The following is a 14,499-nucleotide window of genomic DNA, read 5'->3' as shown; positions in this document are numbered from 1 at the left end:
AATGTAAAACTATTCTTGGAGGTATGAAAATGGTATTGAATGACATGATCTCACTAAATGGAACATGACTGAACATATTTAGAACACACTTGTTCTCTCTGTGGCACTAAATGCATAATTCATGGGGAAAAAAAAGCCTCCCTCTCCAACCTCTGGTAAAAACACATGGTCTCCAAAAGGGGTACAGACAGGCCATTTTTATCAAGGTCACAGAAAACCATTTCCAAGGGAAAGTTGGTTTGGATCATGGAAGCATACAATGAATGCAAACATTTTGTATTGTTTCCATGTGATGATCCATCCCAAATGAACAGAAAACTAAAATGATTCATTGGATTAAAAATCTAATTGAGCATTACTGAATCATGGTGTAGACCCCTGTTTCTTTCTTGATCTGCCCACACAAAAACAGTCGTCTGTGTGTTGCCTTATTGTAGATGAAATCTGGATGCCTGAACTTTTCATCTAGAGGTTCATTATGCTCAACCCCTAAAGGGACAGCATGCCTGCCTGCATGCCATCAAATACAATTTAATAAGAATAATAAATGTAAGCTTCTCTTTATTAGACATACAGTGCACACACATGTAGAATATAATGAAAAGTTAAATCCATTAGTATCAAGAGGCAAGGTAGTAAACAATGACCATGTGCAGACTGTACTGACATAAGACACTAAGCAGGAGCAACAAACACAAGAAATGTAGACAATGTAGATGCAATGGCAATATGTCCAAAACAGGGGTAGGGCTGCAGTGACTAGGACAACGAAGCGAAGCACAGCAGTATACTACTCCTAAGGTGGTGTGCGCGGCTCCCGCACAATAAAACTGAGACTAATGAATAACTGTTTTGTGCTTTCATCACACAGTAGGTTTCTAAAAGGAGATTGATATCTAAAGAGATTTTAAATAATGTTGAGACAGTGTAGGGATTGCATCACTGGTGCAAGTGCTGTAATGTCTTTACACTTCTTTATTTTGGAGTTTATTCCTTCCTTCACAATGGATATTAACAGACGCATGCACAGATAAACACATCGCAAAGTAGGATTCCATGCATTCCAGTCACTATAGCTTGGGTATAATAAATGAGACCAACAGCAAAATGAGAATAACAGGCTCAAAGAAGCTCTGTTTAAGCCATGAAGTTACATTCCTTTGATGCACATCTTACACTCTGCACACAGAATTAATATAAAATCTGTAACTAAGAAACTGCAGAGTGTGGAAAATGAATGCAACCTGATGTAACATCTGGAAGTCCATCAAAGGAAGCATTCTTGCTAACATTAAGAGATTGGCCACAGAATTTGTATGGTCTAGTGTAATGCTTTTGTGTTAGGATTCGTGTAGTCCATTATAATTTTCGGCAATGTCTTTGTGCAGATAAAAGTTAATAGAATAGGTGCAGAGAAAAAAACAAAAAACAAGAATGTTTGAAAATAAGCGTTCTTGCTCACTGCATCAATGAAACATTTAGCAAGAGCAGGCCTACAATTTTTTGTTTGTTTGTTTCCTTGATAGGCTTATGATGCCCCCTGGTGTAATAGTTGTATAACGCAGTACAACACACTACTGGTCTCTATAACCACTGTCAATTTAGTCCAAAAAATCGCGGATGATTTAGGATTAGTTGTTTGCATGGTTCTTGTAATTAACATTTGTTGTTTTTGTTGTTTTTTAAAGCAGAGTTACTCCCAAGGCAAAGACGTGTTGTTTTTATGCGTGAACGCTTGTGAACGGGTCCTCTACGTAACGTGGAAGGCTGAGGTATACGCATGCGCACTCGCCTTTTCCACGTAGCTGCATGGCAACATGGTGGGGAACAGGAGAGAAGCTGCGGCTCCTAGAACAGCAAGTTGCAGACGCTGAACTTAAACTGGATAAGACGTTTATTAGCCAGTAAGCTTGCAAAACGGTATGGAAGTGTACATCTGCTATAGATATAATTTCCTGAAGTTTATCCAAACTGATGGTTACTTAAACTAAAGCGAACAAGCTTCTTTTAGCACTTTAGTTAGGTATAGTTTGCTAGTTAGCTGGATAGCTGTAATTTAGCGTAATGTACTAGTTACCCAGCTCGCTAACTTGCTGCTTTTCATGACTTTGCTATCCAAACGCTACCAGCCATTCTGAACTGTGCAGCAAGACAGACACTTCTTGCATCATCTCGTTCATTTCAGTAATTAGCTTGCGGGCTAGCTGTCTAACAAGCGGGTATGGTCGCCAGATAAGCATTGCTAACATTTGCTAGTCGTTTGGTAAACGCAAGTTGTATTGGAGTTGTCAAATATTAAAGTTAGGTTAACTAACGAACCCTATCGTACCTGTCTGTTAAGTGACGGTAGCCACATTAAGTAAACATGGCTACACGCGTACTTGCACAAGTTCACGGTTTGTTAGCAAGCTGCCAGCCAGTCCAGTGCCATGAGCAACTTGCCTAGATGTCCATGCGTCATCGGTGGAGTGGTGACCCGTGATTGCGCCCATGGCGTCAGTATCCAGCAATGCGATGCCATGCGTCTTCCACGTCCAAAACCAGCTGTGTCCTCTTTCGTACCATCCGGTCTGCCACTGCCTGCTTTTCCGTTGCACGCCATTACCTTGCAGCCTTTATAGACACGTGGAGGCCTGCTTCATTATGATAACGGATTGTGTAGTTAATTGGGAGTCAATTAAAAAAAAAACATTTTAAGATGTATTTAATTCTGCGAGGTTCGCCTTAAATAATGTGACGCATGCACTGGACTCCGCTTAATATAGTCTCACATATAGATCAGTGGTGGAGCCCCTTGATTTGCTTGTTTTTCAGTTGAAAGCACTTTTGCCACCATGCTGCTGCAAAGACTGTCTGTGTGCTTCAAGCTGTCCGGCGGACCGAGGAGCCTCCAGACCTTCACAAGATCTGCTTCACAGGGAAAGAGTGAGTTTCCATCACACATCTTTCAACATCTGTAACAGAGAAGTATGTTGTAATGTTGTGAACAGTTGATAACCTGACTTACAACTACTACTAAAATGTTCCTAGTACTGCTGATGTACACCATGCAGCATCTTTAAAATTAAATATTAACTGCACAGAGGCTTGTTTTCATTTACCCCACCAACCCCTCTTCACATCCCTTTTCTCTCGTCCACTGGGCGTCTGTGCTGGGTCCTCTACTGTCAGCATTAAGGCTTGCTAGTTGGCATCCTTTGCCATGTGATTTCAGTGAGTGGTGGTGGGTGCAGGGGGTTGGTATCTTACAAATTTAGCCTATTGCTGCCTTCATCTGCTCCTGTTTACCACTTGTGAAGTCACCGTTCTGAAGTTTGTGTTGGTTAGTTAGTTAGCTTCCTCGGTTTTAAAAATATGCTGAATTCATGTACCCATGAAGTCACATCTCTATGACTTAACTGATTACCTAATAAAAGTAAAAATTACCATAGCTTAAGTTGTGTTTAGAAAAAAAACAAAACCTACCATTGACCACTAAACCTGGCCTCCCCTTGGCCATAATGAAAGGGTAAAGAGTAGGCGTGAGTTGGGAATTAAAATTACTTCCAAGAGGGATGTAATTTTGAAGAAGTTATGGCCTTTACCTTTTTAATTTGGGGGTTTCTCCAATTCCAGTGGTCTGTGTGGGGTTTTTTTTTATAGTCCCACGATGCTGAGCTTTCATCTCATAGACAGACATTGCTGTAAGGCAACACTCTCCCTAACATCCTGGCTCCTGCAAGTCTGTTTGCTAACCAACCCATCAGTCCTCCCTTATTTCCTCTTCTCTGGCTTTGCTTCCGATTGGCCCATTTCCTGGGTCTCTCTTGCACCAGATCCCCTTGCTTCTCCATATATCAGCTTCCTGCTGCGCGTCACTGGAGTAATGTGCCTTTTCTTACAGTGCCGCTAGCGCGCGCCCATGGTAAGTCCTTTGCTCACCGCAGTGACCTGCGCCGGGCCAAAAGGATCGTGGTGAAACTGGGCAGTGCTGTGGTAACGCGTGGTGACGAGTGTGGCCTAGCGCTCGGGAGGCTCGCCTCCATTGTAGAACAGGTAAGGGAGGTCACAGGTCAATTTGTTTCTGCTTCCATTTTCCGTGATTTATTCATACAGACAGGTTAGGGCCTGATTTCACTCATAAATTGAAGGCATAAGTTCACACAAGTGTTGTAATAGTACATGAATTTGGGATTTTATTTTTTATTTTTTTACATTAGAATCCATACTGATCCACACTGACTTTGGACTGAGCTGCTGATTTGTGGTGATTTAAGGTGGCGATGCTACAGAACCAAGGCAGAGAAATGATGATCGTCACTAGCGGTGCTGTAGCGTTTGGGAAGCAGAGACTGAGGCATGAAATTCTGCTCTCTCAGAGTGTTCGACAGGCCCTCCACTCTGGACAGAATCAGCTCAAAGACATGGTAAACACATCCTTGTTCTGCGCAAAGAGTAAACCTGGCATGTAAAAGAACTGGGTTGCTGAAACTGTGACTAATAAGTTACATTTTAACATGTAGAATTGCACTGATGTTGGATGCCAGTAAAGCACGAGCATTCTGTTCTTGCAGTCTCTTCCTGTTTTAGAGGCGAGAGCATGTGCAGCTGCAGGCCAGAGCGGACTGATGGCTCTGTATGAGGCCATGTTCACTCAGTACAGCACCTGCACAGCACAGGTACACGTGAGCATACACACACACACAATTTAAAAGCAGTAATATGTGCAACCAAGTGTATTTGAAAAAAAGTTTAATATTGAAGTACAGTCATTAAACAATAACAAACTATTAATTGGCTTTAATTAGTGGGGAAAAAACAAACAAACGTTGTACTCTTTTCCTTTTCAGATCTTGGTCACAAACCTGGATTTCCACGACGAGCAAAAGAGACGGAACCTGAACAGCACCCTGCACGAGCTTCTGCGCATGAACATCGTGCCCATCATCAACACCAACGATGCGGTGGTTCCTCCCCCAGAGCCCAACAGCGACCTGCAGGGGGTAAACGTGGGTACAGAGCAGAGAGGGACCGACGCGGCGAGGGGTCGCCAGGGCACCCGAATCCACCCCGTGGCCCGCCTGAGCCACTTGCCAGCAGTGAATGTTTAACACGTGCATGCTCGGAGCCTGGGCCTAGGAGAGCGGAAGTCCCCTCATGCAGCTCCATCCCCACCTGCAGGGACAGAGCTGTGTCTCTCCATTTTGTGTAGTACACTGTTGCCTGCACTTTGCGTTCCTCTCTTTGCCTGCGCTCATGTGCTTAATGTAGCTGTTTACCATAGTGGTGTCTGTGTCTGCTGAGGACGACCTGACCTTGTTGCTCTGTTCATCACACATTTCATTTAAGCCTTATTTACAGCTCTGACAAACCATGTAGGAGCTTAGAACAAATTCAGGTCATTTTCAAAAAGCTTGAAAGCAGCATCTATTGCTTATCTTGGCCTTTGGATTCGACTTTCTCATGTCCTCTGATTTTTCTTTTTCACAGGTCATAAGCATTAAGGACAATGACAGTTTGGCAGCTCGGCTTGCTGTGGAGATGAGGGCAGATCTCCTCATTGCGCTTTCTGATGTGGAGGGTAGGACAATATATCCTGTTATTTAGTGTACACCTAAAGAATGAGTCTGAAAATGACCTTAAAAAGAGCAGTAGTCCCAACACGTTGGGCTTCTTGTTGAGAGTAACTAGCTGATCTCTGGCCTGTGACATTGCCTCCCACAGGCCTTTATGACAGCCCTCCTGGAACAGATGATGCCAAACTACTCGACACTTTCTACCCCGGGGACCAGCAGTCTATAACCTATGGTACAAAATCCAGGGTTGGCATTGGTGGAATGGAGGCTAAGGTATGACTGCAATTTGACAGGGTCTGTTCACAGTGGGATCCAGGGGTACCCTTAGGCTTTCCGTTATCCGGATCATTAAAGGGGGCATGTTGTGCACCCTCCTGACGTTTTGCAGGTGAAAGCTGCCCTTTGGGCTCTGCAGGGGGGGACGTCCGTAGTCATTGCCAACGGCACCCACCCCAAGGTCACGGGCCATGTCATCACTGACATTGTGGAGGGCAAGAAAGTGGGCACCTTCTTTTCAGAGGTCAAGCCTGCTGGTAAGGAAGCCATTTTTCATTTTGCTTCAATTAGTGTCATCACAGTCTCTGACTGGGTGTGGCGGTGTTGATTGAGTGGCTGTGTCCAATGCTCTAGGGCCCACTGTGGAGCAGCAGACAGACATGGCTCGCACTGCAGGGAGGGCACTAGCTTCCCTGCTCCCAGAGCAGGCAAGCTCCCATCCTCCACCCATGATGATGTACTTAACCATTGGTGGTCAAACGTTAGTCACAGTTGTTCAAGGACTCTAAAGGAAGCATGTGCCATTTATTTATTTATTTATTTTCACAGAGGAGCGAAATCATTTACACCATGGCTGACCTTCTGACTGAGAAGAGAGAAGAAATTCTCTCGGCCAATAAGAAGGACATGGAATTCGCTGTCAATTCAGGTACCACTCTGACCCAGTTCGTTATACACTTTCGTTAACATTGAGTTTATGCTTCTAGGTCCTTCCCTTGGGTGGGCGGGCTCTGCGTATTAGAAAGACCTGAGCAGGTTTCCAGGAAGCTGAAGCTCTCACTCTTCACCCCCCTGGTGTGACAGGACGCATGCCGCCTCCCCTGCTGAAGCGGCTGAGCCTGTCCTCGTCTAAACTGAACAGCCTGGCCATCGGCCTGCGGCAGATTGCAGTGTCCTCTCAGGACAGCGTGGGGCGCGTGGTGCGCAGGACCCGCGTGGCCAACAATCTGGAGCTGGAGCAGATCACAGTCCCCATCGGAGTGCTTCTCGTCATCTTCGAGTCCCGCCCGGACTGCCTGCCTCAGGTCGCGCCCTCCCGTGTCTCGCATGCTCGCACATGCACGCCGCCTGTTAAATTAGTTATTGAATTTTGTCATAAACATTTTATTTTGCTCGTCGTACTGTGTTGTTTTTCTTTTTGTTTGTTCCATGTTGACAGGGTGGTTTGTTGCTACCGCCCTCGACAGGTGTCTGCGTTAGCTATCGCTAGCGGGAATGCTCTGCTGCTGAAGGGTGGCAGAGAGGCAGCTAACAGCAACCGTGTCCTGCATGAGCTAGCCCAAGAAGCTCTGTCCATCCACGGTGTCAGGGACGCCATTCAGCTGGTATGATGCCAGTCTCAAGTTTGACCTGCGAGAACAATTTTTCAGCTTCCTGGCTGTTTCCTGCACTACGACTACTGTTAAAAGCCTCTGGACATGTACGTGTGTTGCAGGTGAGCACGAGAGAGGAGGTGGAAGACTTGTGTCGGCTGGAGAAGATGATTGACCTCATCATTCCCCGTGGCTCATCCCAGCTGGTCAGAGACATCCAGCGTGCTGCTAAGGGCATCCCTGTGCTGGGCCACAGTGAGGGAATCTGTCACGTCTACGTGGACCACGAGGCCAGCCTCGACAAAGTCATTAAGATTGGTAAACGCCGTCAAGACAATTTCACTTCACTATGCTGGAATGCTGGAGTGATGACATACTCGTCTGATTTGTTCATTCTCAAGTTTTCACTGTTCGGACAGTGTGATGCCCATGTTTCTTGTCTGCAGTCAGAGACTCCAAATGCGACTATCCCGCAGCCTGTAATGCTATGGAAACGTTGCTGATTCACAGAGATGTGCTTCGATCTCCTATGTTTGACCAAATCATCGACATGCTGAGAACAGAAAATGTAAGGCTGTACTACGCATGCGCGCGTCATTGCAGACTATAAGACCACTGATGAGGAAGCTTAGCTGTCAGTTGGTTCCTTGCTGATCCCTGACTCCTGATGGCTGGACCCATGCAGGTAAAGGTCCATGCTGGGCCCAGGTTCGCGTCGTACCTCACCTTCAGCCCGTCGGAGGTGAAGTCCCTGCGCACGGAGTACGGAGACCTGGAGTGCTGCATAGAGGTGGTGGATGGCATGCTCGAGGCCGTGGACCACATTCATAAATACGGCAGCTCACACACCGATGTCATCGTTACTGAGAATGGTAAAGGTCTCTCTGACCACCCGAGAGCACTGCCCTGTTTGGGTCCTGGCGTTTTTGATTTTTTTTGAGAAGTGCATGTGTGGTGCACATGTTGGAGCGATGACTAAACCCCGCTATATCACATTTTGTTGTTTGTTGGAACAATGCAGGATGTGATTGATTCCAGATTCAAGAGAAAATGGAACATGCAGGCTTCAGTGATTTTTTTGGGGGGGGGGGGATATTTTAAAACAATGCCATCTAGTGGTGAAGATGTAATTAACACTTTTTAGTAGAATGCTAGAATAGTTTTATTGAGCAGCCATGTAATCTTTCTTTTCCATTACTTATGATTAACTGGTGTGTGTGTGTGTGTGTGTGTGTGTGTGTGTGTGTGTGTGTGTGTGTGTGTGTGTATGTATGTATGTATATATATATATATATATATATATATATATATATATATATATATATATATATAATACAAATTATATGAAGGATTTTCTTGAATTGCCCTTTGTTTTCAGAGGAGACAGCAGAGCAGTTCCTGCAGTTGGTGGATAGTGCCTGCGTGTTCTGGAATACCAGCTCACGGTTTTCTGATGGATACCGATTTGGTCTTGGTGAGGAAGCTAGCTTGCCCTGTCTGATTTAAATAGCACTTGATGCTTTAAAGTGGTAAAATTTCCATTCTGAGGTTTAGTTTTACTGGTTCTTTAATGGTGGTGGCTGCGTTTGTCTGCCGCAGGGGCGGAGGTTGGCATCAGCACGGCCCGTATCCACGCCCGCGGGCCCGTGGGGCTGGAGGGGCTCCTCACCACTAAGTGGGTCCTGCGTGGTGATGGCCACACGGCTGCAGACTTCTCCGAACAGGGCAGCATGAAGTACCTGCATGAGAACCTCCCCGTTGCCCCATCCCTGCATGGACAGAGGACCTCTAACTAGAGCCACTCAAGACAAACAAACAAACAAACAGGGTCAAGGCACAGAGTCCACTATTCAAAAGAGCCTCATCTGACTTCTTATTGGGAATCCAGCAGTGTCTTTTTAAAGGTAGAGACACTCATTATTTTGTGACTTATTTCTAATAAGGTTTTAAAATTTCGTTTGGGGGCAATAAGAAGTCCTAAAACAGCTTTCATAATTGATCACATACATCACCATGTAATTTAATTTATTTCTAGGTGCGTTTTATTTGGCAAAAGCTAAACTTGAAGCCAGTTCAAAAACATCTTTTCAAAATTGTGTATAATCCTGTATGTTGTATGAAAACTGCTGATGTGATATGCAGTGCATATAAACTTTAGAAACATGCTTTTTGTTTATGATGATCTGCGCTGTGATGATTCACAAACGGCTTAAGGGAGCTTACAACATCTGCGCTTAAGACTCAAGTTACTGTTTGAGTGTGAGTGGACAGTTGCCAACAGGTACAGGCCTTTTCAAATCGATATTTAATCAGTGGTGATATCATATGCAAGGTCTTGTTGCCAAAAAGGAGAGAATGTAAGTGCTAAATAAGCATCCTGTTTTACTGATTAAACTTTAAAGTAACTGATATGAGGTTTAAAAAAAAAAACTATCCCTCTTAGAAGTTCCAAAAGTGCTTTTAAAATTTGAACTTTACAAAATTAACATTGAAGTGAGAGAAAATGAAACCTAAAGGACATGGCAGTTCCTGCTTCTGATGTTCTTTTATGCTGTTTCCCCCTTCAGTTCAGCGATACAGTACACCTCTGTGTACCTCTGGGGTGTCTGTCTTTGCTGATTTTAAACCGATTGCCAGAGATTTGGTTATCTTTGTGAAAATACTGTAACATTCCAAAAATAGTGGTGTTTTTGGTGGTAAGCAGTGTACACAGAAGATGATAAGGAAATTTGTATTATATTGGAATTGTACAATAAATGTTTTGCAGAATAATCTTCTGTCCTCCAGCAGTTTCTGTGGAGCACCAGCAGTTACATAGGCTTTAAGTCTCTCATTATACCTACACAGGTTAATCAGAGTGCAAAGAAGACTCAGGATACTGGGGCAATTGTATAAATTCATTCATCTTTATGTTCTCAACTGTCAGTGAGAATGTGAGACTTAGGACATGGATGAATGAATACAATACTACAGTTGATTTAAGTAGCTATTAGAAGAATCAGCAGATTTAACTGGGTGATGCGATCAAAGTTCCACTGCCTTTTGACATGTGATTCCTTTACATTTTGCAGAATGTGCTGTTTATGCCCACTGAATGCCCATCAAAAAGCAAAAGATCTGGAGATGAAGAAAAGCCCATGGTTTTTCGTGTTCTATTGTGTTCTAACTATAGTGGGCCTAAGATCTATGATCAGTGTCTCAGATAAAACAAAAAAAGTGTATTTCAGCACTTTGCAGCAGTGTGTTTTTCAGTGCACCATATGGATAATTTATCCAAAAAAAAAGAAGTTTAATTTGGTTTAATTCTGGCTTCCTCATACGGTGGCCGTAAGTGCACACTCGAGCGGTTTGTGAAGGACCCCACCCATCCCAACAATAGGCTCTTCTCTCTGTTGAGGTCAGGGAAGCGCTTTCGCTCCCTGAAGACCAACACAGAGAGACTGAGGAGGAGCTTCGTCCCGCAGGCCATTCGGGCTCTGAACCAGGGTAACTGATGGGACTACTCTTCATTCACTGGATTCCCCCACTGGACTAGACCATTGCTCACGAAAACATCATACACACTCTTACACACCCATATTTTGCTATTTGCACTGCGCCATATTGCACACCTTCACCCTGAGCTCGCTAATTGTAACATTGTACATTTGTGTATAATCGTATTCGTGTTCATACATTCCTTTTAGATTAATTTATTTATCTGGGCATATTTATTCATCCACATTCACATTTATCTATTAATTGTTTTTTTCCCCAGACAAATTTGATTATATATTTTAGGATCTATTTCAGGTTAACCCTACATTACCCTGATCTATACATTTTTCTGTCTCTCTCTGCAGTTTACGGGCAGAGCAGTCACCAAAGGCATTTCACTGCCAGTTATACTGTGTATGACTGTATGTGACAAATAAACTTTGATTTGATTTGCAGCTGAGTGTGATGCAGCGTTAACCACCACCTCCTAGTCTGAGGACATGGTTAACTCCTGGAAAAGAATGACATGCTCCTCCCAGGTAGGGTGTGAGAACATCCCCCAATTTGAGTTCAAGGATCTTTGGTTCTTGTTCATGAGTGATGTGAAAGCCAAAATGAGGTAGTGGGTCTCAGTCTCTGTGATGGGGTGAGGAGCTCAGAGTAGAGTCCTCTGCCTCTATGTTAAGCGGAGCCAGTTGAGGTGGGTCAGGTGTATAATAAGGATGCTCCCTGGTTGCCTCCTACTGGAGGTAAACTAGGGAAGAGGCCTCGGTGTAGGCCCAGGATCCGCTGGAGGGATTACATGTTCAAGCTGGCATGGGAATGCCTGGGGATCCTGCAGAAAGCTTTGGAGGAAGTAGATGAGGACACACACCTGGGCTTCTCTTGCCATCGTGACCCTGGAATAGACTAAGCAGAAAGGATGATTATGATGAAGATTGATCATGGATTTTACTGAACACTCGTCAAAGCAAAATGGGAAAAAGGGTGTGTAGTTGCATTCAATCCACGAAAAACTGAACAACATTTGATGTAGGTGCATGAAGAAAATGGTAGAACGTAGCCTGCACACTACCGATAGATCAGGAAAACCCCACAGAGGTTTTTACCATTTTTATTATGGAATAAGTAAACATTTTAGCTTGCGTGCTATTGTCAGTGCTAATAGGACACCATCTTCCACCCACCCTGCACACCTTTTATAGGTTGAAACAGATTGGGCTACACCTCTACAAGTTGTATAATTGATGTCTTAAAGAGACAGTAACAGCAAAATAAAATAAATATAATGCAAAAACAGTTTAAACCGAGTTCTTCATTAATCCCCTTGGAAATCACAAAAAATCTCCCTCTGCAATAGTCTTTTATCTCGGCCTTCCCTTAAAAGACTATTACACAGTGAGGTTTTTTATGGATTTGAAAGTTTATCCTAATTTGTCACTACAGCTATAATCAAGGATAAAGCAACACTTTTTCTCCACAGGGGGGTGAAAAATCTTTATATATATATATATATTATATATACTCTTTATATACATGTACATATACTGCATACTGTACATGTACTGTACACAGAACATGGGCAAGAGCTGATGACAGAGTTTAGGTTTGAGAAATATTATCAGCAAAGGGGAAAAAAAAAAATTTAAGGTTGGATTTGAATAGAGAGAGAATTGCAGACTGTTGGACCAGAGTGGGAAGAGAGTTCCAGAGTCAAGGAGCACATCTAGAAAAAAAACAATCACCATAGACAAGCAGGCTGGCTGAGGACGTCCTGATGGTGTGAGTAGGTTTGTAAGGAAGGAGAAGATCAGACGGGTATAAAGGAGTGAGGTTATTTAGGGCTTTGTAGGTGAATAGGAGGATTTAGATTAGAATATGGTATTTTACAGGAAGTCTGTGAAGATGTTGGGGAACGGCCATAATGTGATGGAGAGAGCGAGTTTGGTTGAGAAGGAAGGCAGCATCTGAACCATCTGAAGTCTGTGAACAGAGGAGGAGCTGATGCTGAATAATAGTCCAAGCGGCCAGAGATGAAGGCGTGAACAAATGGATTTCAGCAGCAGACTGAGAGAGGGACGCAGATGGAAAAAAAGGCGTTTTAACTGCAGAGTTCATGTGGGCACTGAATGGAATCAAGGATGACACACACACACACACGCGCACACAGACACACACACACACACGCACACAGACACACACACACAGACACACACACGCGCACACAGACACACACACACGCGCACACAGACACACACACACACGCGCACACAGACACACACACACACACACACACACACCACACACACAAACACACCACACACACACAGACAGACACAGACACACAAACACACACACACACACACACATACACACACACCACCACACACACACAGACAGACACAGACACACAAACACACACACACACACATACACACACACACACAGACACACACACAGACACACGCACACACACACACACACACACACAGACACACACACACGCGCACACAGACACACACACGCGCACACAGACACACACACGCGCACACAGACACACACACACGCGCACACACACCACACACACAAACACACCACACACACACAGACAGACACAGACACACAAACACACACACACACACACACATACACACACACCACCACACACACACAGACAGACACAGACACACAAACACATACACACACACAAACACACACACACACACATACACACACACACACAGACACACACACAGACACACGCACACACACACACACAGACACACACACACACACATATATATAGTATAGACAACCAAGTGGCAGGGAAGTACAGGAACATATGAGATGGACACCCTCAAGTCCAAATGGGAGAGTGTTGTTCTCTACCAAAGTTAAGATCCTGTGGGATCTCCAGATCCAGAACAAGTAGTGGTGAGCCAACCAGACATCATGACAATAGAAAAGATGTAGAAAACAGCAGTGGTGATAGATGAGGCAGACCTAAGTGATGGAAACAGAATGAATGTCAAAGGTTGACACTAAACTTGTGCAAAAGTGGCGATAGGGACATGTAGGGCTGTCGCCCCTAAGATGGAGGAGTGGCTCCAACAAATCCCAGGAATGAAACTATCAGTCTCAGTCCAGAAGCGCACGGTCCTAGGAACAGTAAAAATACTACACACGAAATCAATAAACACCCATCATCACTGTCTTATGTTAAACAAACAAACAAGCAAAAACATTACATGCATTAAAATACTATTGCCAATTACACTAATAAAATAAATGTTTTCCAAATTTAGCTGCTTTAGACAGGGTCCTCAGCACAGATGGATTCTTTTGATTGACAGTTGATTGGCCAACACCAATCAACCAATCACCTGCTTAACGTCTCCATTGAGAGTAAGTGAGACAAAGTACAGGCTTCTTTTCAATGAATTGTAGCATTTGGACCATCTTATGTGGGTGAAATGTTAAACTCACTTATAATCTGCCATGTTGAAGGAAAAAGTTTACAGAAAGTTTCTTGACTCATAGTGTTATTTGTCATAGGTTGCTGTGCAATATGGTAACAAGTATCTATATGCTAAGTGGCATGTTATTTTAATAACACTCAATTCTTTTCATGAATGTTTTTGATGTAGTTCTTAGACACAGCCTCAGTTTCATAGCCTAAACCCCCTTTAGAGAGCATATGAAATTATTTCTCATCAGACTTTTTTTTTGCTCTAGATTTTAACACGTTCTGCAGTCTCTGTCCTACCTATGTACCAGAATGCTTACTTTGCCCGTAGTGACTGTATGCTGGACTGCCCCATTTAGAGTTCAGAACCCCTTTATAGACCCAAGCCTACCTTAAGGCTTACCAATCTCCT

At 43.9% G+C, this 14,499-nt stretch overlaps 1 protein-coding gene across 1 annotated transcript; it reads left to right on the top strand.

The window, feature by feature from the left end:
- The first annotated feature begins 1,390 nt into the window (after positions 1-1,390).
- aldh18a1 (aldehyde dehydrogenase 18 family, member A1) lies at positions 1,391-9,916 on the top strand. Its single transcript, XM_027010456.2, has 18 exons — positions 1,391-1,920; positions 2,815-2,925; positions 3,884-4,035; positions 4,257-4,406; positions 4,554-4,658; positions 4,830-4,988; positions 5,470-5,560; positions 5,704-5,828; positions 5,944-6,088; positions 6,186-6,259; positions 6,381-6,480; positions 6,636-6,856; positions 7,019-7,156; positions 7,267-7,462; positions 7,591-7,712; positions 7,830-8,016; positions 8,523-8,618; positions 8,744-9,916. Exons 2-18 carry the CDS (start codon positions 2,835-2,837, stop codon positions 8,938-8,940), a joined length of 2,349 nt encoding a protein of 782 aa, XP_026866257.1. The 5' UTR covers positions 1,391-1,920; positions 2,815-2,834; the 3' UTR covers positions 8,941-9,916.
- The last annotated feature ends 4,583 nt before the right edge of the window (positions 9,917-14,499 follow it).

Source organism: Electrophorus electricus, chromosome 14, assembly GCF_013358815.1.
Source record: "Electrophorus electricus isolate fEleEle1 chromosome 14, fEleEle1.pri, whole genome shotgun sequence".
Classification (NCBI taxonomy): Eukaryota; Metazoa; Chordata; class Actinopteri; order Gymnotiformes; family Gymnotidae; genus Electrophorus; species Electrophorus electricus.
Note: the sequence above shows the minus strand (reverse complement) of the source record. Positions and strands in the feature narration are given on the sequence as shown.

What these genes read in the sequence shown, in the direction of transcription:
- aldh18a1 (XM_027010456.2), top strand. Translation starts at nt 2,835, where the DNA reads ATGCTGCTGCAAAGACTGTCTGTGTGCTTCAAGCTGTCCGGCGGACCG. An exon ending in GCCCGGACTGCCTGCCTCAG is followed by an intron (nt 6,857 to 7,018) that starts GTCGCGCCCTCC and finishes CGCCCTCGACAG; the next exon opens with GTGTCTGCGTTAGCTATCGC. An exon ending in CGACAAAGTCATTAAGATTG is followed by an intron (nt 7,463 to 7,590) that starts GTAAACGCCGTC and finishes TCTTGTCTGCAG; the next exon opens with TCAGAGACTCCAAATGCGAC.